General features: G+C 46.7%; 1 protein-coding gene across 1 annotated transcript in view; it reads left to right on the top strand.

Annotated features, from left to right (window-relative positions):
- LOC134984525 (oocyte zinc finger protein XlCOF7.1-like) overlaps positions 1–22,578 on the top strand; it is a 68,682-nt gene extending 46,104 nt beyond the window's left edge. The window contains exons 7-10 of the mRNA XM_063950090.1: positions 5,426–5,574; positions 10,034–10,225; positions 12,485–12,983; positions 19,995–22,578. Coding sequence (XP_063806160.1) covers positions 5,426–5,574; positions 10,034–10,225; positions 12,485–12,983; positions 19,995–21,586 — 2,432 coding nt within the window. The 3' untranslated portion in view covers positions 21,587–22,578. The remainder of the gene's footprint in view (positions 1–5,425; positions 5,575–10,033; positions 10,226–12,484; positions 12,984–19,994) is intronic.
- The last annotated feature ends 202 nt before the right edge of the window (positions 22,579–22,780 follow it).

Here is a 22,780-nt window from a genome sequence, read left to right as displayed (position 1 = left end):
GGGGGCGCTAGTGGGTCAGTGGAGGTAGGAGGAAAGAGACGAGGAGGTTGTAACACGTTCTTGCGCATGAGCGCAATGGTATTTATTCAGCAGAAAGTATAACAGAAATGCAGCAGAAATAATAACAGATGAAAAGTCAATACTTGAAATGATAACAAAAGTCTATGGCAATGGGTGATGGATGAATTGAGAAATCATATCCAGAATATAAACAACGGAATGAAAGTCAATGGAATGATTCTGGTGTGGGAACCAGAGCAGGGTTTAAAACAGAGAACTAAGGCAGATGAAGTATTGCAAACCTGAGCATTAGCAGGAGACCAACTCACAGTGCAGGTGATCAGGCACTGGCAGCAGCAAGCTGTGTCACAGGTGGAGGAATGGACACACCTGGAGTTTAGTCTTCAACCGCAGGCTGAAGCACACAAGGTGGTGATTAGTGTGAAGCCCAATGCAGGTTGCTGGTATTGCTGAGCCTTGAAGTTCCACGGGAGTAAGCAGAATCACCAGGAGTATAAGTTCTAGCAGGAACTCAGGAGAGACAGGAGCTGATCCTTTCATGCAGGTTGTCAGAATGACACAAAGTCCAGGATGCCTGTGAGGTGAAACTGTAGCCTCCTATATACCCCATGGTGTGCAGGGATTGGATGGAAGAAGGAAAAGTGGGTGCGGCCACGCACCGGATTGGCCGCAGCATACTAGCTTGTTTGGAGACTGTCATGGCGGCGCCCACGCCGTGGCCTAGCGAGGACGCGGCGCGCACACGCCCGCCGGCCCAGGAGCACCCCCAGGATCCAGACGACGCCCCACGGCAGGGGCACAGGCGACAGGCGACCGCAGGGAGCCAGGACGGAGCCCGCAGCGGCGGACGGACGCCAGTCTGGTGAGACGATTCCTGACAGCTGGGTGGTAAGACTGGTAACTGTTTTATTAGCTGTCTTGGTTCCGGACGTAAACGACGGAGAAATAGATTTCCTCTGCGGACGCGCTCTCCATCCGGGAGAAATAGTGTCGTCATAGAGACGTTTTAATGAAGTGACAAGTCTTTGAGGAGGGCCTCAATTGGACATGTTGTCGTCTCGCCTCAACGAGAGACCTCAGGAATATGGTTCCAGGTCAAGGGACACTCAAGCTATAGCAGTGGACGGCCTCGTGACACCTTTTTCAGTCAGTTTATGTGTCCCCTCCGCTTTCACTCTGCTGAAGGTGATTAACGTAAGAAGAACAGAGGTTCCGGCGATACCCATTGTTCCGGTATAGCCAAGGAGGGCTTGGTATCCAGTTCTTCAAGATATATTCATAGAAAATCCCTGTCCTCCTCCTCTACGGGAGGAAACTGTTACAGCAAGATCCGAGTGTGTATTAGGACTTATCGCAGCTGCGTTTGACGGAGTAGCGGTTGAACGCAATATCCTAGTCCGATCTGGTTTTCCCAGTGAGGTCATTTCCACACTTCTTCAGACTAATAAAGAAGTAACGGCGAAGCCTTAACACCATGTTTGGCGTGAATATGTGTCTTGCTGTAAATCTAAGAAGCTTCCTACGGCAGTCTTTCAGCTGAGTCGTTCTTATCCGTTCTTTGCAAGCAGGTGTGGATGCAGTTAGACTCCGTTTCACAATAATTTTGGACTTGTAAATTTTCTTTTAAAAAAAAAGAATTGGCCACTTTTCCAGAAGTTAAGACTTTTGTGAAAGGAGTACCGCACATCCAACCTCCATTTGTGCCCCATTGGCACAATGGGCTTTTGACGTGGTGTTGCGTTTCTTGTGTCTCACTGATTGGAACCTTTTATTAAAGGTTGTGTTAAAATTTTCCTCTTGGAGAGTGGTCATGCTTTTGCTTTGTAGGCGACCGCAAGGTGGTTGTTGGAAGTAGTGGCTTTGTCTCACAAGAGCCCCTGTTTGGTCTTCCAAGTGGATAGAATTGAGAACTCGGATTGTAGTTCTGCCGAAAGGGTTTTGGGGTTTTTCAAAAACCTGCCTTTTTTCGATGCCGGTGGTAAGTTCAGCATTGACTGATTCAATCTTTCTCGATATAGTCAGGGCTGTGAAGATTTATGTCACCATTTGGGCTCAGTTTGGGGAAACAGAGGCTCTGTTTGTCCGGTATACTCCCAGCGTGCTTGGGGCACCTGTGTCTCTGCAGTCTGTTTCCTGCTGGATCTGTGATACGATTCGGTGTGCTAGTTCTACGGCTGGATTGCCATTACCGAAGTCGGGGGAGGCCCTTTCTACTAGGAAGATGGGTTATTTTTGGCCAGTTGCCCAGTTATCTAGGCGGGTTAGCTTTGCCAAGCAGTTACTTGGTCGGGTTTCAAACACCTTTGCTAAGCTCTACAAGTTTGATACCCTTGATGATGGGGACCTCATGTTTGCTCAATCGGTGCTGCAGAGTCGTCCGCACTCTCCCGCCTGTTATGGAGCTTTGGTATAGACCCCATGGTCCTTTTGGAGTCCCCAGCATCCCCTAGGACGTAAAAGAAAATAGGATTTTAGTACTTACCGGTAAATCCTTTTCTCCTAGTCCGTAGAGGATGCTGGGCGCCCGTCCCAGTGCGTACGGTGTCTGCTGCTATTGTTTTTGGTTGCACTTTGTGGTGTTTCTTCTCTGTCAGGTTGATGTTGTACATGCCATGGCATGTGATTTCTTATTGTTGGTTGGCTAACACACAGGTTGTGTTGCATATTCTCTCAGCATATGGCTGTATGGTTTTCATACCGTGGGCTGGTGTTCTGTAGAAGGCCAGGTCTTGCGGTATGTTCGTGGTGTGAGCTGGTATAACACTCACTGTGTTTAAATTATAAATTCTTTCCTCAAAATGTCCGTCTCTCCTGGGCACAGTTTTCTAACTGAGGTCTGGAGGAGGGGCATAGAGGGAGGAGCCAGTTCACACCCAGTTTAAGTCTTTATAGTGTGCCCAAGCTCCTGCGGATCCGTCTATACCCCATGGTCCTTTTGGAGTCCCCAGCATCCTCTATGGACTAGGAGAAAAGGATATACCGGTAGGTATTAAAATCCTATTATTATTATACAGGTGGAGCAGCCTGTGGTGTCCTGTTGTTGTTGTTGCTGTTGTTGTTGTTGTTATTGTTATTGTTATTATTATTATTATTATTTAGAGGGAGCAGCCTGTGGTGTCTTGTTATTATTATTATTATTATTATTATTATTATTATACAGGGGGAGCAGCCAGTAGTGTCTTGTTGTTGTTGTTGTTGTTATTATTATACAGGGGGAGCAGCCTTTGGTGTCCTGTTATTATTATAATACAGGAGTAGCAGCCTGTGGTGTCCTGTTATTATTATAATACAGGAGGAGCAACCTGTGGAATCCAGTTATAATAATAATAATAATAATAATAATAATAATTATTATTATTATACAGAGGGAGCAGCAGCCTGTGGTGTCCTGTAATTATTATTAATTTACAAGAGGAGCAGCTTGTGGTGTCCTGTTATTATTATACAGGGTGAGCAGCCTGTGGTGTCCTGTTATTATAATACATGGGAGTAGCCTGTGGTGTCCTATTATTATTATTATGATTATTATTATTTTATTATTATTATTATTATTATTATTATTATTTTTATACTGGGGTGCAGCCTTTCGTGTCGTTGTTGTTGTTGTTATTATTATTATTAATTTTATTATATGAAATTGTGGGGATTGAAGATATTGCTCAAATTCTAGGATATATTAAAGCAGAGACCATAATATCCCTGGCATGTGTAACAGATGATAATTGGAGCAGTATAAAGCAAATGTATATCACACTCCTGGGACTGTCACAGTGACATCATTTATATCTATAGTAATAATACAGGGACATGACTGGGGAGGTGAGGGTGACCTGGGAATGTCATAGTGACCTCACTAATATCTATAGTAATAATACAGGGACATGATTGGGGAGGTGAGGGGATCTGGGAGCGTCACAGTGACATCACTAATATCTATAGTAATAATACAGGGACATGATTGGGGAGGTGAGGGGATCTGGGAGTGTCACAGTGACATCACTTATATCTATAGTAATAATACAGAGACATGACTGGGGAGGTGAGGGGTCTGGGAATGTAACAGTGACCTCACTAATATCTATAGTAATAGTACAGGGACATGATTGGGGAGGTGAGGGGGACCTGGGAGTGTCACAGTGACATCACTTATATCTATAGTAATTATACAGGAACATGACTGGGGAGATGAGGGGTCTGGGAATGTAACAGTGACCTCACTAATATGTATAGTAATAATACAGGGACATGATTGGGGAGGTGAGGGGGACCTGGGAGTGCCACAGTGACAAGAGAAAGAAAGTGGACTTCTTTGTGGGCGCACTCTTGTGAAGAAATAATGAGATATTCTCAAAGAATAAAACTTCAACTTTTATTACAAATGATTTATTCAATCTCCTGAGAACAAATAATGGGGCAGATGTATTAACCTGGAGATGGCATAAGGAAGTGATAAACCAGTGAAAAATTAAAGGTGATACACGCACAAGCCAATCACCTCCTAACTGTTAATTTACATATTGGAACTGATTGGTTGGTGTGTTTATCACCTTGCATTTATCACTGGTTTATCATTTCCTTATAAAGATGAGCGGGTTCGGTTTTACTCGGTTCTCAAAACGCCATCTTATGCCTTCTCCAGGTTAATACATCTGCCACATTGTTTCTTGCCGCCTCCCCCCTGTCTGTCTCCTGCTGCCTTTCCCCTGCCTGTCTCCTGCTGCCTTTCCCCTGCCTGTCTCCGGCCACCTTTCACCTGCCTGTCTCCAGCCACCTTTCCCCTGCCTGTCTCCTGCAGCCTTTCCCCTGCTTGTCTCCTGCAGCCTTTCTCCTGCTTGTCTCCTGCAGCCTTTCCCCTGCTTGTCTCCTGCAGCCTTCCCCCTGCCTGTCTCCTGCAGGCTTTCCCTTGCCTGTCTCCTGCCGGCTTTCCCTTGCCTGTCTCCTGCCGCCTTTCCCCTGCCTGTCTCCTGCCACCTCTGCTACACCATCGGCTGGATCTGTGAAACCTGAGGTCATGGAGACTGTACGCCGCAGCTCCATGAATGAGGCCATGAAAATTCCCTCAGGAGACCCTGTCCCTTCACAACCAATTCTCACCCTTACACCACTTCATGGCTGCAGCCATACTCGTCTGACAACTCAGGACACATAGAGCACATGCTCCGTATGGGTCGTGTACATGAGCGGTGTACCTAACATCAGCTCATCGTGACTCCACCCACAATAGCGCTACAATCTAGATCAGGCCCACTATGCAGTACAGCCTTATGGGGCTGGGTCACAGGAACCTTGGAGACACTGACCAGGACTCTATGGCTGTGGGGAAATAGGAGACTTAATGACCACTCTATTCCACATTTACTATGTTACATGTGCAATATGTTTTATGTATTATATTTATTCCAAGGAACTCCAGCTGTGGGGAACAGAGTCTTTATTACACATCACACGTTCTGTATTCTCTCTGATTCACCGAGCATGGACAAGGACAGGAGTCACAGGACTGAGAGGATAATAAATATCACCCTGGAGATCATCTACCTGCTGACTGGGGAGGTGAGTGGATCTGGGAGCGTCACAGTGACCTTATATCTATAGTAACAATACAGGAACATGACTGGGGAGGTGAGGGGATCTTGGAGCGTCACAGTGATTTATATCTATAGTAATCATACAGGGACATGACTGGGGAGGTGAGGTGATCTGGGAGTGTCACAGTGACATCACTTATATCTATAGTAACAATACAGGAACATGACTGGGGAGGTGAGGGGGACCTGGGAGCATCACAATGACCTTATATGTAGAGTAATAATACAGGGACATGACTGGGGAGGTGAGGGGATCTGGGAGCATCACAGTGACCTAATATCTATAGTAATAATAAAGGGACATGACTGGGGAGGTGAGTGGATCTGGGAGTGTCACAGTGACCTCACTAATATCTACAGTAATAATACAGGGACATGACTGGGGAGATGAGGGGATCTGGGAGCGTCACAGTGACCTTATATCTATAGTAATCATACAGGGACATGACTGGGGAGGTGAGTTTATCTGGGAGTGTCACAGTGACCTCACTAATATCTACAGTAATAATACAGGGACATGACTGGGGAGGTGAGGGGATCTGGGAGTGTCAAAGGGACCTTATATCTATAGTAATAATACAGGGACATAACTGGGGAGATGAGAGGATCTGGGAGCATCACAGTGACCTTATATCTATAGTAATAATACAGGGACATGACTGGGGAGGTGAGAAGATTCGGGAGTGTCACAGTGACATCACTTATATCTATAGTAATAATACAGGGACATGACTGGGGAGGTGATAGGATCTGGGAGCATCACTGTGACCTTATATCTATAGTAATAATACAGGGACATGACTGAGGATGTGAGTGGATCTGGGAGCGTAACAATGACCTTATATCTATACTAATAATACAGGGACATGACTGGGGAGGTGAGGGGATCTGGGAGTGTAACAGTGACATCACTTATATCTATAGTAATAATACAGGGACATGACTGGGGAGGTGATAGGATCTGGGAGCATCACTGTGACCTTATATCTATAGTAATAATACAGGGACATGACTGGGGAGGTGAGGGGATCTGGGAGTGTCACTGTGACATTACTAATATCTATAGTTATAATACAGGGATATGACTGGGGAGATTAGGGAATCGAATCGTAACAGTGAGGTCACATATCTATACTAATAATACAGCGATGTCAGTGGGGAGGTGAGGGGGTCTTAGAGCATCGCAGTGACATCACTTGTATCTATAGTAATAATATAGGGACATGACTGGGGAGGTGACGGGATCTGGGCGCGTCACAGTGACATCACTTATATCTATAGTAATAATACAGGGACATGACTGGGGAGGAAAGGGGATCTGGGAGCGGCGCAGTGATGTCACATATCTATAGTAATAACACAGGGACATGAGAGGGGAGGTGAGGTGATCTGGGCGTGTCTCAGTGACATCACATATCTATAGTTTTATAGGGACATAACTGGGGAGGTATAGGGATCTGGGAGCGGCACAGTGAAGTCACATATATCTATAGTAATAGTAGAGGGACATGACTGGGGAGTTGAAGGGATCTGGGAGCATCACTTTGATGTCACATATATCTATAGGAATAATACAGGGACATGACTGGGGAGGTGAAGGGATTTGGGAGTGTCACAGTGATGTCACTTTTGTCTATAGTAATAATACAGGAACATGACTGGGGAGGTGAGGGGATTTGGTAGTGTCACAGTGATGTCACTTTTGTCTATAGTAATAATACAGGGACATGAATGGGGAGGTGAAGGAATCTTAGGGCTTCATAGTGACGTCACTCATCTCTATAGTAATAATACAGGGACATGACTGTGAAGGTGATAGGATCTGGGAGCGTCACAGTGACCTTATATCTATAGTAACAATACAGGAACATGACTGAGGAGGTGAGGGGATCTTGAAGCGTCACAGTGACCTTATATCTATAGTAATCATACAGGGACATGACTGGGGAGGTGAGGGGATCTGGGAGTGTCACAGTGACATCACTTATATCTATATTAACAATACAGGAACATGACTGGTGAGGTGAGGGGGACCTGGGAGCATCACAATGACCTTATATCTAGAGTAATAATACAGGTACATGACTGGGGAGGTGAGGGGATCTGGGAGCATCACTGTGACCTAATATCTATAGTAATAATAAAGGGACATGACTGGGGACGTGAGTGGATCTGGGAGTGTCACAGTGACCTCACTAATATCTACAGTAATAATACAGGGACATGACTGGGGAGATGAGGGGATCTGGGAGCGTCACAGTGACCTTATATCTATAGTAATCATACAGGGACATGACTGGGGAGGTGAGTTTATCTGGGAGTGTCACAGTGACCTCACTAATATCTACAGTAATAATACAGGGAGATGACTGGAGAGGTGAGGGGATCTGGGAGTGTCACATGGACCTTATATCTATAGTAATAATACAGGGACATAACTGGGGAGATGAGAGGATCTGGGAGCATCACAGTGACCTTATATCTATACTAATAAAACGGACATGACTGGGGAGGTGAGGGGATCTGGGAGCGTAACAGTGACCTTATATCTATAGTAATAATACAGGGACATGACTGGGGAGGTGAGAAGATTCGGGAGTGTCACAGTGACATCACTTATATCTATAGTAATAATACAGGGACATGACTGGGGAGGTGAGAAGATTCGGGAGTGTCACAGTGACATCACTTATATCTATAGTAATAATACAGGGACATGACTGGGGAGGTGATAGGATCTGGGAGCATCACTGTGACCTTATATCTATAGTAATAATACAGGGACATGACTGGGGAGGTGAGGGAATCTGGGAGTGTCACTGTAGACCTCACTTTTATCTATAGTAATAAAACAGGGATATGACTAGAGAGGTGAGGTGTACTGGAAGCATCACTTTTATCTAAATTAATAAGACAAGGACATGACTGGGGAGGTGGGGCAGATCTAGGAGCGTCACAGTGATGTCACTTATATCTATGGTAATAATACAGGGACATGACTAATGAGGTGTGTGGCTCTTGAAGCTATACAGTGAAATTACTCTTTTCTATAGTAATAATACAGGGACATGACTGGGGAGGTGAGGGGATCTGGGAGTGTCACGGTGACATTACTAATATCTATAGTTATAATACAGGGATATGACTGGGGAGGTTAGGGAATCGGATCGTAACAGTGAGGTCACATATCTATACTAATAATACAGCGATGTCAGTGGGGAGGTGAGGGGGTCTTAGAGCATCGCAGTGACATCACTGATATCTATAGTAATAATATAGGGACATGACTGGGGAGGTGAGGGGATTTTGAAGTGTTACTGATAAGTAACTTATATCTATAGTAATAATACAGGGACTTGACTGCGGAGGTGGGGGGATCTGGGAGCATCACAGTGAAATCACTTGTATCTATAGTAATAATATAGGGACATGATTGGGGAGGTGACGGGATCTGGGCGCGTCACAGTGACATCACTTATATCTATAGTGATAATACAGGGACATGACTGGGGAGGAAAGGGGATCTGGGAGCGGCGCAGTGATGTCACATATCTATAGTAATAACACAGGGACATGACAGGAGAGGTGAGGTGATCTGGGAGTGTCTCAGTGACATCACATATCTATAGTTTTACAGGGACATAACTGGGGAGGTATAGGGATCTGGGAGCGGCACAGTGAAGTCACATATATCTATAGTAATAATAGAGGGACATGACTGGGGAGTTGAAGGGATCTGGGAGCATCACTTTGATATCACATATATCTATAGGAATAATACAGGGACATGACTGGGGAGGTGAGGGGATTTGGGAGTGTCACAGTGATGTCACTTTTGTCTATAGTAATAATACAGGGACATGACTGGGGAGGTGAGGGGATTTGGGAGTGTCACAGTGATGTCACTTTTGTCTATAGTAATAATACAGGGACATGAATGGGGAGGTGAAGGAATCTTGGGGCTTCATAGTGACGTCACTCATCTCTATAGTAATAATACAGGGACATGACTGTGAAGGTGATAGGATCTGGGAGCGTCACAGAGAAATCACTTATATCTATATCAATAATACAGGGACGTGACTGGGGAATTGAAGGGGGCTGGTAGAGTCACAGTGACGTCACTTATATCTATAGTAATAATACAGGGACATGAGGAGATCTAGGAGCGTCACTGTGATGTCACTTATATCTATAGTAATAATACATGGACATGACTGGGGAGTTTGGGGGATCTGGGAGCATCACAGAAAAATCACTTATATCTATAGTAATAATACAGGGACATGACTGAGGAGGTGAGGGGATCTGGGAGTGTCACAGTGACATCACATATCTATAGTAATAATACAGGGACATGACTGGGGAGGTGAGGGGATCTGGGAGTGTATATATTGATATTTGATGTCTCCACCATTACACAGGATTACACAATAGTGAAGAAGACATCCAATGAGTATGAGACACCCAGCAGCCATCCCCCTGTATCAGGAGGACTGAGTAGAACCCAGAGCCCCTTCACGGTGCCTCCACCTCACTCACTGACACATGAGATACACAATGATCAGAAGATCCTGGAACTCACCAAGAAGATCATTCAGTTGCTGACTGGAGAGGTGACAGCTGGGAATGGGGCATTATACAGTAACACCGGGGAACGTGTCTGGGTGATGACTGGAGAGGTGACTGGCGGGAATGGGACATTATACAGTAACACCGGGGAACGTGTCTGGGTGATGACTGGAGAGGTGACTGCTCGGAATGGGGCATTATACAGTAACACCGGAGGACGTGTCTGGGTGATGACTGGAGAGGTGACCGCTTGGGAATCGGGCAATATACAGTAACACCAGGGGTTGTGTCTGGGTGATGACTTGAGAGGTGACTGCTGGGAATGTGGCATTATACAGTAACACCGGGGAACGTGTCTGGGTGATGACTGGAGAGGTGACCGCTTGGGAATCGGGCAATATACAGTAACACCAGGGGTTGTGTCTGGGTGATGACTGGAGAGGTGACTGCTGGGAATGGGGCATTATACAGTAACACCAGGGGATGTGTCTGGGTGATGACTGGAGAGGTGACTGCTGGGAATGGGGCATTATACAGTAACACCGGGGGACGTGTCTGGGTGATGACTGGAGAGGTGACCGCTTGGGAATGGGGCAATATACAGTAACCCCGGGGGACGTGTCTGGGTGATGACTGGAGAGGTGACCGCTTGGGAATGGGGCAATATACAGTAACTCCAGGGGTTGTGTCTGGGTGATGACTGGAGAGGTGACTGCTGGGAATGGGGCATTATACAGTGACACTGGGGGACTTGTCTGGGTGATGCCTGAATAGGTGACTGCTGGGAATGGGGCATTATACAGTAACACCAGGGGATGTGTCTGGGTGATGACTGGAGAGGTGACTGCTGGGAATGGGGCATTATACAGTAAAACCGGGGGACGTGTCTGGGTGATGACTGGAGAGGTGACCGCTTGGGAATGGGGCAATATACAGTAACCCCGGTGGACGTGTCTGGGTGATGACTGGAGAGGTGACCGCTTGGGAATGGGGCATTATACAGTAACACCAGGGGATGTGTCTGGGTGATGACTGGAGAGGTGACTGCTGGGAATGGGGCATTATACAGTAACACCGGGGGACGTGTCTGGGTGATGACTGGAGAGGTGACCGCTTGGGAATGGGGCAATATACAGTAACACCAGGGGTTGTGTCTGGGTGATGACTGGAGAGGTGACTGCTGGGAATGGGACATTATACAGTAACACCAGGGGATGTGTCTGGGTGATGACTGGAGAGGTGACTGCTGGGAATGGGGCATTATACAGTAACACCAGGGGACGTGACTGGGTGATGACTGGAGAGGTGACTGCTGGGAATGGGGCATTATACAGTAACACCAGGGGATGTGTCTGGGTGATGACTGGAGAGGTGACTGCTGGGAATGGGACATTATACAGTAACACCAGGGGATATGTCTGGGTGATGACTGGAGAGGTGACTGCTGGGAATGGGACATTATACAGTAACACCAGGGGTTGTGTCTGGGTGATGACTGGAGAGGTGACTGCTGGGAATGGGATATTATACAGTAACACCAGGGGATGTGTCTGGGTGATGACTGGAGAGGTGACTGCTGGGAATGGGGCATTATACAGTAACACCGGGGGACGTGTCTGGGTGATGACTGGAGAGGTGACCGCTTGGGAATGGGGCAATATACAGTAACACCAGGGGTTGTGTCTGGGTGATGACTGGAGAGGTGACTGCTGGGAATGGGACATTATACAGTAACACCAGGGGATGTGTCTGGGTGATGACTGGAGAGGTGACTGCTGGGAATGGGGCATTATACAGTAACACCAGGGGACGTGTCTGGGTGATGACTGGAGAGGTGACTGCTGGGAATGGGGCATTATACAGTAACACCAGGGGATGTGTCTGGGTGATGACTGGAGAGGTGACTGCTGGGAATGGGACATTATACAGTAACACCAGGGGATATGTCTGGGTGATGACTGGAGAGGTGACTGCTGGGAATGGGACATTATACAGTAACACCAGGGGTTGTGTCTGGGTGATGACTGGAGAGGTGACTGCTGGGAATGGGATATTATACAGTAACACCAGGGGATATGTCTGGGTGATGACTGGAGAGGTGACTGCTGGGAATGGGACATTATACAGTAACACCAGGGGATATGTCTGGGTGATGACTGGAGAGGTGACTGCTGGGAATGGGACATTATATAGTAACACCAGGGAACGTGTCTGCAGCTGTGTGTGTCATTATATTTGTATTGTTTAATCTATTACTGAAATCAACAATTATTACAGTCTTCTTTTATTAATGGTTTACATAGGGTGAAGCCCAATTAAATAATATTAAAGTCAAAGATACAGAGGGAGAAGAAGAGACGTATGTGACTGATATAAAGGCAGAAGATATAGAGGGAGAAGAAGAGACGTATGTGACTGATATAAAGGCAGAAGATATAGAGGGAGAAGAAGAGACGTATGTGACTGATATGAACGCAGAAGATATAGAGGGAGAAGAAGAGACGTATGTGACTGATATAAAGGCAGAAGATATAGAGGGAGAAGAAGAGACTGATGTGACTGATATAAAGGCAGAAGATATAGAGGGAGAAGAAGAGACGTATGTGACTGATATGAACGCAGAAGATATAGAGGGAGAAGAAGAGACGTATGTGACTGATATAAAGGCAGAAGATATAGAGGGAGAAGAAGAGACTGATGTGACTGATATAAAGGCAGAAGATATAGAGGGAGAAGAAGAGACGTATGTGAGGGGTGATCAGCAGTGTAAGGAGGAGGAGATCCCTACAGATACCAGCACAGGTGAGTAATAAACACTTATTACAGAAAAGAGTCATATATTCTCCTTGCTCAGTCACTACAGCAATCTCTTATCCTACACCCTCCTCTATCAGTACAAATTAGGGAACTGTATTTGCCCAGTAAGGGAGTCAGGAGCCATCAGCCCCTATTATACTCCTGCTCTCCCCCTCACATCATGTCACTGTGTTACCAGCCCAGAGATCTAACCAGTCTCCTCCCCACACTCTCTGGTGTATTTCTTACATCAAGAGCCATCAGCCCCTATTATACTCCTGCTCTCCCCTCACATCATGTCACTGTGTGTTACCAGCCCAGAGATCTGACGAGTCTCCTCCCCACACTCTCTGGTGTATCTCATACATCAGGAGCCATCAGCCTCTTTTATACTCCTGCTCTCCCCCTTACATCATGTCACTCTGTTACCAGCCCAGAGATGTGACCAGTCTTCTCCCCACACTCTCTGGTGTATCTCATACATCAGGAGCCATCAGCCCCTATTATACTCCTCCTCTCCCCTAACATCATGTCACTGTGTGTTACCAGCCCAGAGATATGACCAGTCTCCTCCCCACACTCTCTGGTGTATCTCATACATCAGGAGCCATCAGCCCCTATTATAGTCCCGCTCTCCTCCTCACATCATGTCACTGTGTGTTACCAGCCTAGAGATCTGACCAGTCTCCTCCCTACACTCTCTGGTGTATCTCATACATCAAGAGACATCAGACCCTATTATACTCCTGCTCCCCCCTCACATCATGTCACTGTGTGTTACCAGCCCAGAGATCTGACCAGTCTCCTCCCCACACTCTCTGGTATATCTCATACATCAGGAGCCATCAGCCCCTATTATACTCCTGCTCTCCCCCTCACATCATGTCACTGTGTTACGAGCCCAGATATCTTACCAGTCACCTCCCCACAATCTCTGGTGTATCGCATACATAACACAGGATATAAAGATAAAAATAAAAAGTCTCGGTGGAGTGGAGTGGGCAAAAGCCAGATTGTAGTGGATCAAGGATGGAGTTGTCAGAGAGGTAGCTTGTGAGATGGCTGTAGACCAGTCATTCAAGTAGTTTGGAGGCGATTGGGAGAAGAGAGATGGGTCGGTAGCTAGTGAGTGATGAAGGGTTGAGGTTGTTTTTTTCGAGACTAGAGGACACCAGAGCATATTTGAATGGTGAGGGAAAGATGTCGGTAGAGAGCGATAGGTTATAGAGGTGAGCAAGGTGGGAGCAGGCAGTGGTGAGAGGGAGCGGAGAAGACGGGAAGGGAGGGGTTCCAAGGGGCAGGTTGAGGGGGAATAAGATGAGGGAGTGGACTTCCTTGTCTTAGGTGGGACGGAAGCAGGACAGGGTGGGATAGATGGAGGGGAGGGATGATGGGGGCAGCAGAGGGTTGACGGGAGTAGATGTCATTTTGGATAGCCACAATTTTGGAGATGAAGATGGAGGCAAAGTCAGTGACAGTGAGGCAGGAGGAGGGTGTCGGAGGAAAATTTTTAAAGTTTTAAAGAGTCGGCGTGAACTGGAGGACTGAGAAGCGATGAGTGTTTGGCGAGAGAAAGAGCAGAGCTGTAGGAGGAGAGAATAAACTTGAAATGGAGGAAGTCCGCCAGAGAGTGAGATCTCCTCCAGGAGCGTTCTGCGGAGTGTGAACATTTTTGTAGGAATCATGTTAGTTTGGTGTGCCAGGGTTGGGACAGAAGGTGGCTACCTGGTTGGGACAGGTCATGGTGGAAAGAGGAGAGAGGAAAGTCTCGAGGGAGGACAGGGTAGCGGGGTTGAAAGACCCGAGATTGCGTCTGGTGATGTTGGGTCTGGGCGTGGAGAGGAGAGGGGAAGATGAGAGGGTGAAAGTAGATAGTGGTCAGAGAGAATGAAGGAAGAGTTAGGGAAATCAGAGATCAGATCGGTGGGTGAAGACATGGTCGAGGGAGTTGCCGAGATTGTGAGTAGGGGTGGAGGACCATTGAGAAAATCCAAAGGTGGTGGAAAGTGCAAGAAGATTAGTGGAAGCTGCATTAGTGATGTTGATAGGGATGTTAAAGTCAACAAGGATGATAGAGGGGAGGTCGGAGGAGAGAAAGTGGGGAAGCCAGGCAGCAAAGTTGTCAAGGAAAGGTGAACAGCAGTCAGGGGGGCGGTAGATCACTGCCACATGGAGGTGAATGGGGTAGAAGAGGCAGATAGTGTGGACTTCAAAGGTGGAGAAGGTGAGGAAGGGCTCAGGTGGGATGACAAAAAAGGTGCAGTTTGTGGAGAGAAGGATGCCCACGCCTCCACCCTAGCGGCCATCAGGTCTGACCGTGTGGGTGAAGGAGAGGCCTCCGTAGGAGAGGGCAGCAGGGGAGGTGGTGTCAGAGGAGGAGAGCCAGGTTTCAGTGATGGCGAGAAGGTTAAAAGAGTGGGAGATGAAGAGGTCGTGGATAGTTGGCAGCTTGTTGCAGATTGATCTAGCATTCCAGAGTGCACAGGAGAAGGGAAGGGAGGGGACAGGGGAGATGAAGATCAGGTTGGCAGGGTTCTGAATGTGTGTGTAAGTGGTCTGGAAATTGGGGGGGGGAATTGGGGGGGGGGGGATTACCTAGCAGTGAGGATTGGTATGGGACAGGATCGAGGAGCCATAATTCCAGTACAGTAGTGTTGGTTTAGAGGAATAATATAGAATGGAGTGGGTGTAATATAGAATGGACAATGAGAAGGGGGATGTAGTAAAAGCAGAGACAGTGAAAAACTTTTTTTTTTTTAAATAATGGACGGAACGGAAAGGCTGAGATTGTTACACAGTGGTTGTAGAGAGTATAAATGAGGAGTAGAAAGCAATGTGTGAGAGCAGTATGGCTGGTATGTAATCAGACAGGGAGGTCAGTGTCCGGGCTGCAGCTGTTGGTGGTACTGGATTAGGTTACTCTGTAGGATGTTGATTGCAGTTGGGGAAGATAGTCTGCTGTCCTTCTGTTCCTCTCCTGTTTATCTCCGAGTATCTTCAAAGGTCATATATTCATACTTAACACTAACATACTATGCAGCTAGGATGCTTTGCAGCCAAATATGTACTGATTAAATATAAATGCATACATTGATACAGGCTTGATTGCCAACAGCACCCACAATCTCTGAAACCCCACCCACCCTGGATGGAGATCGTGTCTGCTGAGGAAGTCCACTCCTGTTGATGTAGGACACCGCTGTGACGTTGTCCGACTGAACTTGAATGGCTCGATCTTGCAGAAGATGTGCCGCCTGTAGAAGGCCGTTGTATATGGCCCTTAGTTCCAGAATGTTTATTGGAAGGACAGATTCCTGGCTTGACCACTTTCCTTGGAAGTTTTGCCCCTTGGTGACTGCTCCCCAACCTTTGAGGCTTGCATCCGTGGTTAGAAGAATCCAATTCTGAATCCTGAACCTGTGTCCCTCAAGCAGGTGAGAAGTTTGCAGCCACCAGATGAGTGAAATTCTGGCTTTCGGCGACAGGCGTATCTGCTGGTGCATGTGAAGATGCGATCCTGACCACTTGTCCAGGAGATCCAGCTGGAAGAACCGTGCATGGAATCTTCCGTATTGTAGAGCCTCGTAGGAGGCTACCATCTTCCCCAGAAGGCGAATGCACTGATGAACCGATACCCGGGGAGGTTTCAAGACGTCCCAGACCATTGATTGGATCACCAACGCTTTCTCCACCAGTAGAAACACCATCTGCACTTCCGTGTTGAGTATCATCTCCAGGAAGGCCAGTCTGTTCCAAATGTGACTTTGGAAGGTTCAGGATCCACCCATGATCCCAGAGTAATTGAGTTGAGAGCGCAATACTCTGCAACAGCTTCTCCTTGGAAGATGCCTCTATCAGCAGATCATTCAGATATGGAATTATGTTCACTCCCTGTTTGCGTAGGAGGAGCATTATCTCCGCCATGACCTTGGTGAACACCCTCGGTGCTGTGGAGAAGCCAAATGGCAACGTCTGGAACTGATAGTGACAGTCTTGTAGTGCAAACCGTAGATAGGCCTGGTGAGGTGGCCAGATCGGAATGTGAAGGTACGCATCCTTGATATCCAGGGATACTAGGAATTCCCCCTCCTCCAGACCTGAGATCACTGCTCTCAGAGACTCCATCTTGAATTGGAAAACCCTCAAGTAGGGGTTCAACGAATTCAAGTTCAATATAGGCCTTACCAAACTGTCCGGTTTTCGTACCACAAACAGGTTTGAGTAATAACCCTTGGTTTTTGGGTAAGGTGGAACTGGAACAATGACATATGTTCGTTCCAATTTTTGAATGGCTTCCTGTAGGATAGCACTTTCTGTCAGCAAAGCTGGTAAGCCTGATTTGAAGAATCTGTGAGGTGGGAGTTCCTGAAACTCCAGTCTGTACCCCTGGGTATCAATATCCGTCACCCAGGGATTAGGCATGATGACGCCCAGACGTGACTGAAATCTTTTAGTCTCAATCCCACCTGCCTGATCTCCAGGCTGAGAGGTCCACCATCATGCTGAATATTTAGAGGAAGCAGTACCTGGTTTCTGTTCCTGGGAACCTGTTGGTGCACGTTTTTTGGATCTTCCCCGACCTTCTCTAAAGAAGGTGGGAGGGGGTTTGGATTTTTTTTTATTTTGCGGTCCAAAAGGACTGCAGTGTAGATTAAGGATAAGATTTCCTAGCTGGGGCTGCTGCAGAGGGAAGAAATGTCGACTTACTCGCAGTCGCCGTGGAAATCCACACATCCAATGCGTCCCCAAATAGTGGCTGACCTGTGAATGGCAGGTTCTCCACACTTTTCTTGGATTCTGAATCCGCAGTCCATTGGCATATCCAGAGTCCTCTGCGTGCTGAGACAGCCATGGAAGTAGCTGGCCAATGTCCTTCATGGCCTCCACCATGAAACCTGCAGAATCCTATATGTGACGTAAAAACAAGTCAATGTCACTCCTATCCATAGTATATAAGTCCTCTAGTAAGGTGCCTGACCACTTTACTATGGCTTTAGAGATCCACGCACAACCAATAGTGGGCCTTAAAGCCATGCCTGTAGCAGTGTATAGTGATTTGAGCGTAGTCTCAATCTTGCAGTCAGCCGGCTCCTTTATGGCGGTTGAACCAGGAACAGGTAAAACCATCTTTTTAGACAGCCTAGATACAGAAGCGTATCAGAGTCGGTATCAGTGTCAGCTTGCATTATCTGGGCAAGTGTACGTTTTTGGGGTATGTAGGTGGGGTTTTAGATGAAGTAGTGGGAGCTGAATACTTCAAACCCACTACAGATTGTCTCAAAACCTGCGTCTCTTTCTCAGTATGTGACATCCTTGTTGAAATCTGGGATATCATTCCCCTTAAAGAATCCACCCATGGGGGTTCGGATTCAGAAGGCTGAGACAGGATATTGCAGTCCTGAGTACATGGAATAGACTCCTCAGGAGAAGATACACACTCTGCAGCACAGGACACAGAGTCCTTAGACATGGTAATGTGGATATACACACTTACACACACACACACACAGGAAAATGTCAGACACAGTTTCCCCCATAGTACCTTCAGAGAGTCACAGAGTATAAGGAGCCAGCCACACAGCGCCCCTGTAGGCAGTTATTATGATAAAAGCCCGGCGCTGACTAACCTTAATAGGGAGGGCAGCGCTCCCTGTCAATGTCCTAGTTCCTAAGATCTGCAGGGAGAAAATGGCACTGGTGAGTGCTGGATCCGCTCTGAAAGGAAGCCCCACTCCTTGTAATGGTGCGTGGCTTCCAGCACTAATTGTTTATACTGGCCTGAGGATTTTAGTGATAACAGGGGGATTAGCCCCTGTTATCTGCGTGACCAGTGTAGGGTTTATCCGCGCTGGCTCAGGACGCCCCTCAAAGCGCCTACACTGTGTGTTGCTGAGCCTTCCTGGAGCGCAGCCTGTGAGAGCTGCGCTCCCACCCTTGTGCCGCCATACCCGCTGGTGATCCGTTAACCGGGCCGCCGGCGCTATACTCACCACTTTTCTTTCTTCTGCCTTTGTTAGGTAGTGGCGGCCGTGCTGCGGAAGTGAGCAGTCGCCTCGTGGTCTTGCGATCAGCACCCTCTGGAGCTCAGTGTCCTGTCAGTGGAGTAGAGAACCATTAACTCTTCAAGATGTTGGTTCCTTCCCCCCTCCCTAAGTCCCACGAAGCAGGGAGGCTGTTGCCAGCAGCCTTCCTGTAACCTAACTATCTCTAGAAAATAAAAAACTAAGAAAACTCCTAGGAGCTCCCCTAGCTGTGACCGGCTCCTCCGGGCACATTTTCTAAACTGAGTCTGGTAGGAGGGGCATAGAGGGAGGAGCCAGCCCACACTATTAAACTCTTAAAGTGCTAGTGGCTCCCAAAGGACCAGTCTATACCCCATGGTACTAAACGGACCCCAGCATCCTCTAGGACGTTAGAGAATGTAGATTATAACCTAGCAGATGATGATAATAATTACAGGGTATCATATGGTGTATTGCATGTAAAGTACCTTGTTCCACACCTACTCTGCTGTAGCAATATACCTTATATAAGGGTGAGTAACACATGTACAGGCTTACCAGCGTATGAGCACACACATAAAGGAATGCTACCTTACCAATGCTTCCAGGAGTAACGTTAGGAGACATTTCTCTGATCCATCAGCTCATATGACTGATGTTATTGTTCATCTAGAATCTCCAATTCATACGATATGTTCCCCATCCATTGTTTTACATTGGTGCTGACATAGGACTTGGCGAGTGACTATATCTCCATTTATACTTCATGGTTAGTTACCAGTACAAGAGAGATACATCTAAGTCTTATTATAATATTACATTTGTTATTGTGAGTGTTCTCAGGAGGGTGGACACAATGATAGTCTGAGACACAATATTATAAAGCCTTCATTAAAAGTTATGTTTTATTATACACACACATTTACAATTAAGTGTCCCAGAGAGTCGTCTTCTCCTATTGTTTACAAGATTAATATTGTTACAGAAAATGTCACATTTCCATAATGTATTTTAGTTCCAGCAGATGGACACACAAGCAGGAACATCTCAGAAGGACATCTAATGTTATCCCCGGATTGTGACATAAAAGATAATGACAGAAGACAGGATTCTCCAGGAGATAACCCCATTACCCCAATTATACATCCAGCCCTATCAGCTGATCCCTCTGATCCTGGGAAATGTTCTCCTGATCACTCTGATATTGGGGCATCTGTTACAGCTCTGACAGTAGATACAGTGTTTCCCTGTTCTATAGATGCCAAATGTTTTACACAGAACACAAAGCTCATTACCCATCAGCCAGCTAAGGCAGGGGAGAGGCCATTTCCATGTTCTGAGTGTGGGAAATGTTTTACATACAAATCAGCTCTTGTTACACATCAGCGAAGTCACACAGGTGAGAAGCCATTTCCATGTTCTGAGTGTGGGAAATGTTTTACACTGAAATCACATCTTGTTGTACATAACAGAAGACACACAGGTGAGAAACCATTTTCTTGCTCTGAGTGTGGGAAATGTTTTACACTGAAATCACATCTTGTTGTACATAACAGAAGTCACACAGGTGAGAAACCATTTTCTTGCTCTGAGTGTGGGAAATGTTTTACACAGAACTCACAACTTGTTACACATCAGCAAACTCACACAGGTGAGAGGCCATTACCATGTTCTGAGTGTGAGAAATGTTTTACACAGAAATCACAACTTGTTACACATCAGCGAAGTCACACAGGTGAGAGGCCATTTCCATGTTCTGAGTGTGGGAAATGTTTTACACGGAAATCAAATCTTGTTAAACATCAGCAAAGTCACACAGGTGAGAGGCCATTTCCATGTTCTGAGTGTGGGAAATGTTTTACACTGAAATTAAATCTTGTTACACATCAGAAAAGTCACACAGGTGAGAGGCCATTTCCATGTTCTGAGTGTGGGAAATGTTTTACATGGAAATCACAACTTGTTCCACATCAGCGAAGTCACACAGGTGAGAAGCCATTTTCTTGCTCTGAGTGTGGGAAATGTTTTACACACAAATCACATCTTGTTATACATCAGCGAAGTCACACAGGTGAGAGGCCATTTCCATGTTCTGAGTGTGGGAAATGTTTTGCAAACAAATCAGCTCTTGTTATACACCAGAGAAGTCACACAGGTGAGAAGTGGTTTTCTTGCTCTGAGTGCAGGAAATGTTTTACACAGAAATCAGATCTTCTTAGACATCAGCAAAGCCACACAGGTGAGAGGCCATTTCCATGTTCTGAGTGTGGAAAATGTTTTTCACACAAATCACATCTTGTTAAACATAACAGAAGTCACACAGGTGAGAAGCCATTTACATGTTCTGAGTGTGGGAAATGTTTTACACGGAAATCACAACTTGTTACACATCAGCGAAGTCATATAGGTGAGAGGCCATTTCCATGTTCTGAGTGTGGGAAATGTTTTACACGGAAATCACAACTTGTTACACATCAGCGAAGTCACACAGGTGAGAGGCCATTTCCATGTTTTGAGTGTGGGAAATGTTATACGCAAAAATCAAATCTTGTTAGACATCAGCAAAGTCACACAGGTGAGAGGTCATTTTCATACTCTGAGAAATAAATCAGCTCTTGTTGCACACAGTAGACATCACTCAGATGAGGAACCATTTTAATCTTCTGAAGTATACTCATTGCCATGCGTTGTTTTTCAAGTTTCTTATCCTTTCTCCTATGTTTTTGTAATATACATGTTACCACTGGGTGAAATAATTAGATGTCATGCCATCGTCTACCACTGCTATGCAGATGACCTGTCTTTTGCTCCAGGTACTGAAAACCCAGTCCCAATCCTAAATGGTTGTCTAGCTGAGCTCCAGGTGTGGGTGATGCCAGTTGGCTGTGATTCAGTCCTGGTGAAACAGGCCTTTATGCTAGAAGCTCACCAACAAAGGGCAGGGCTACAGCTCAGCTTTGCAAACCAACCGGGCTTGGGGGTTCAGAGTTACAGAATGCTGATCATTTGCGGAATCTTGGTGTCCTGGATGGTGGAGTGACACTTAAACATCAGTATCTGCCACAATTAGATCCTCATCTGAGGAACAGAGCCAGACTCCAGCACGTAATTCTCTCAGAAGATCTACCTACACTCATACATGTACTTGTATCATCATACATAGACTACTGCAATGTCCCCTACCTGGGTCTCCCAGCAAAAGAATTGCACCGCTTGCAGCTTGTACAGAATGCAGCAGCCAGGCTGTTACCTAACTAGCCCGTTCCTGCCACATAACACCCATTCTCTGCTCCCTTCACCGGCTGCCTGTAAGATGGTGACTATTACAAAATCTTACTGACTCAGCCCACCATGACTAGGGTCCATGGAACCAGAAGCAGCTTCTGCCTCCTTACTGCCGTGCTTTCTAACTTCCACCTGCAGATGAAGGACTGTTACCAGCAGTACTAAGAATCCTCAAGCAGTGCTGAGATGTCAGGGGGGCATAGAGGGTGGTGGCACTAGTGCTCTAGTGGGGGCTGCCGGAGGCAATGTCTGTGAGAATCTTGTCCTCAAGCAGCACTGAGTTGTCAGAGGGGAGACAAGGTGGTGGCAGTAGTGGGGGAGACAGGGTGGTGGCAGAAGTGGGGGTGGTGGGGTGGTGACAGTTGGGGGGAGATGTGGCATTAGTGGGGGGAGATGGGGTGGTGACAGTGGTGGGGGGAGACAAGGCGGGTGGCAGTAATGGGGGAAGACAGTGCAGTGACAGTAGTTGGAGACGTGGCAGTATTGTAGACAGAACGGTGGCAGTAGTGGGGGGAG

The sequence above is a fragment of the Pseudophryne corroboree genome (assembly GCF_028390025.1).
Source record: "Pseudophryne corroboree isolate aPseCor3 chromosome 3 unlocalized genomic scaffold, aPseCor3.hap2 SUPER_3_unloc_6, whole genome shotgun sequence".
NCBI classification, from domain to species: Eukaryota; Metazoa; Chordata; class Amphibia; order Anura; family Myobatrachidae; genus Pseudophryne; species Pseudophryne corroboree.
Note: the sequence above shows the minus strand (reverse complement) of the source record. Positions and strands in the feature narration are given on the sequence as shown.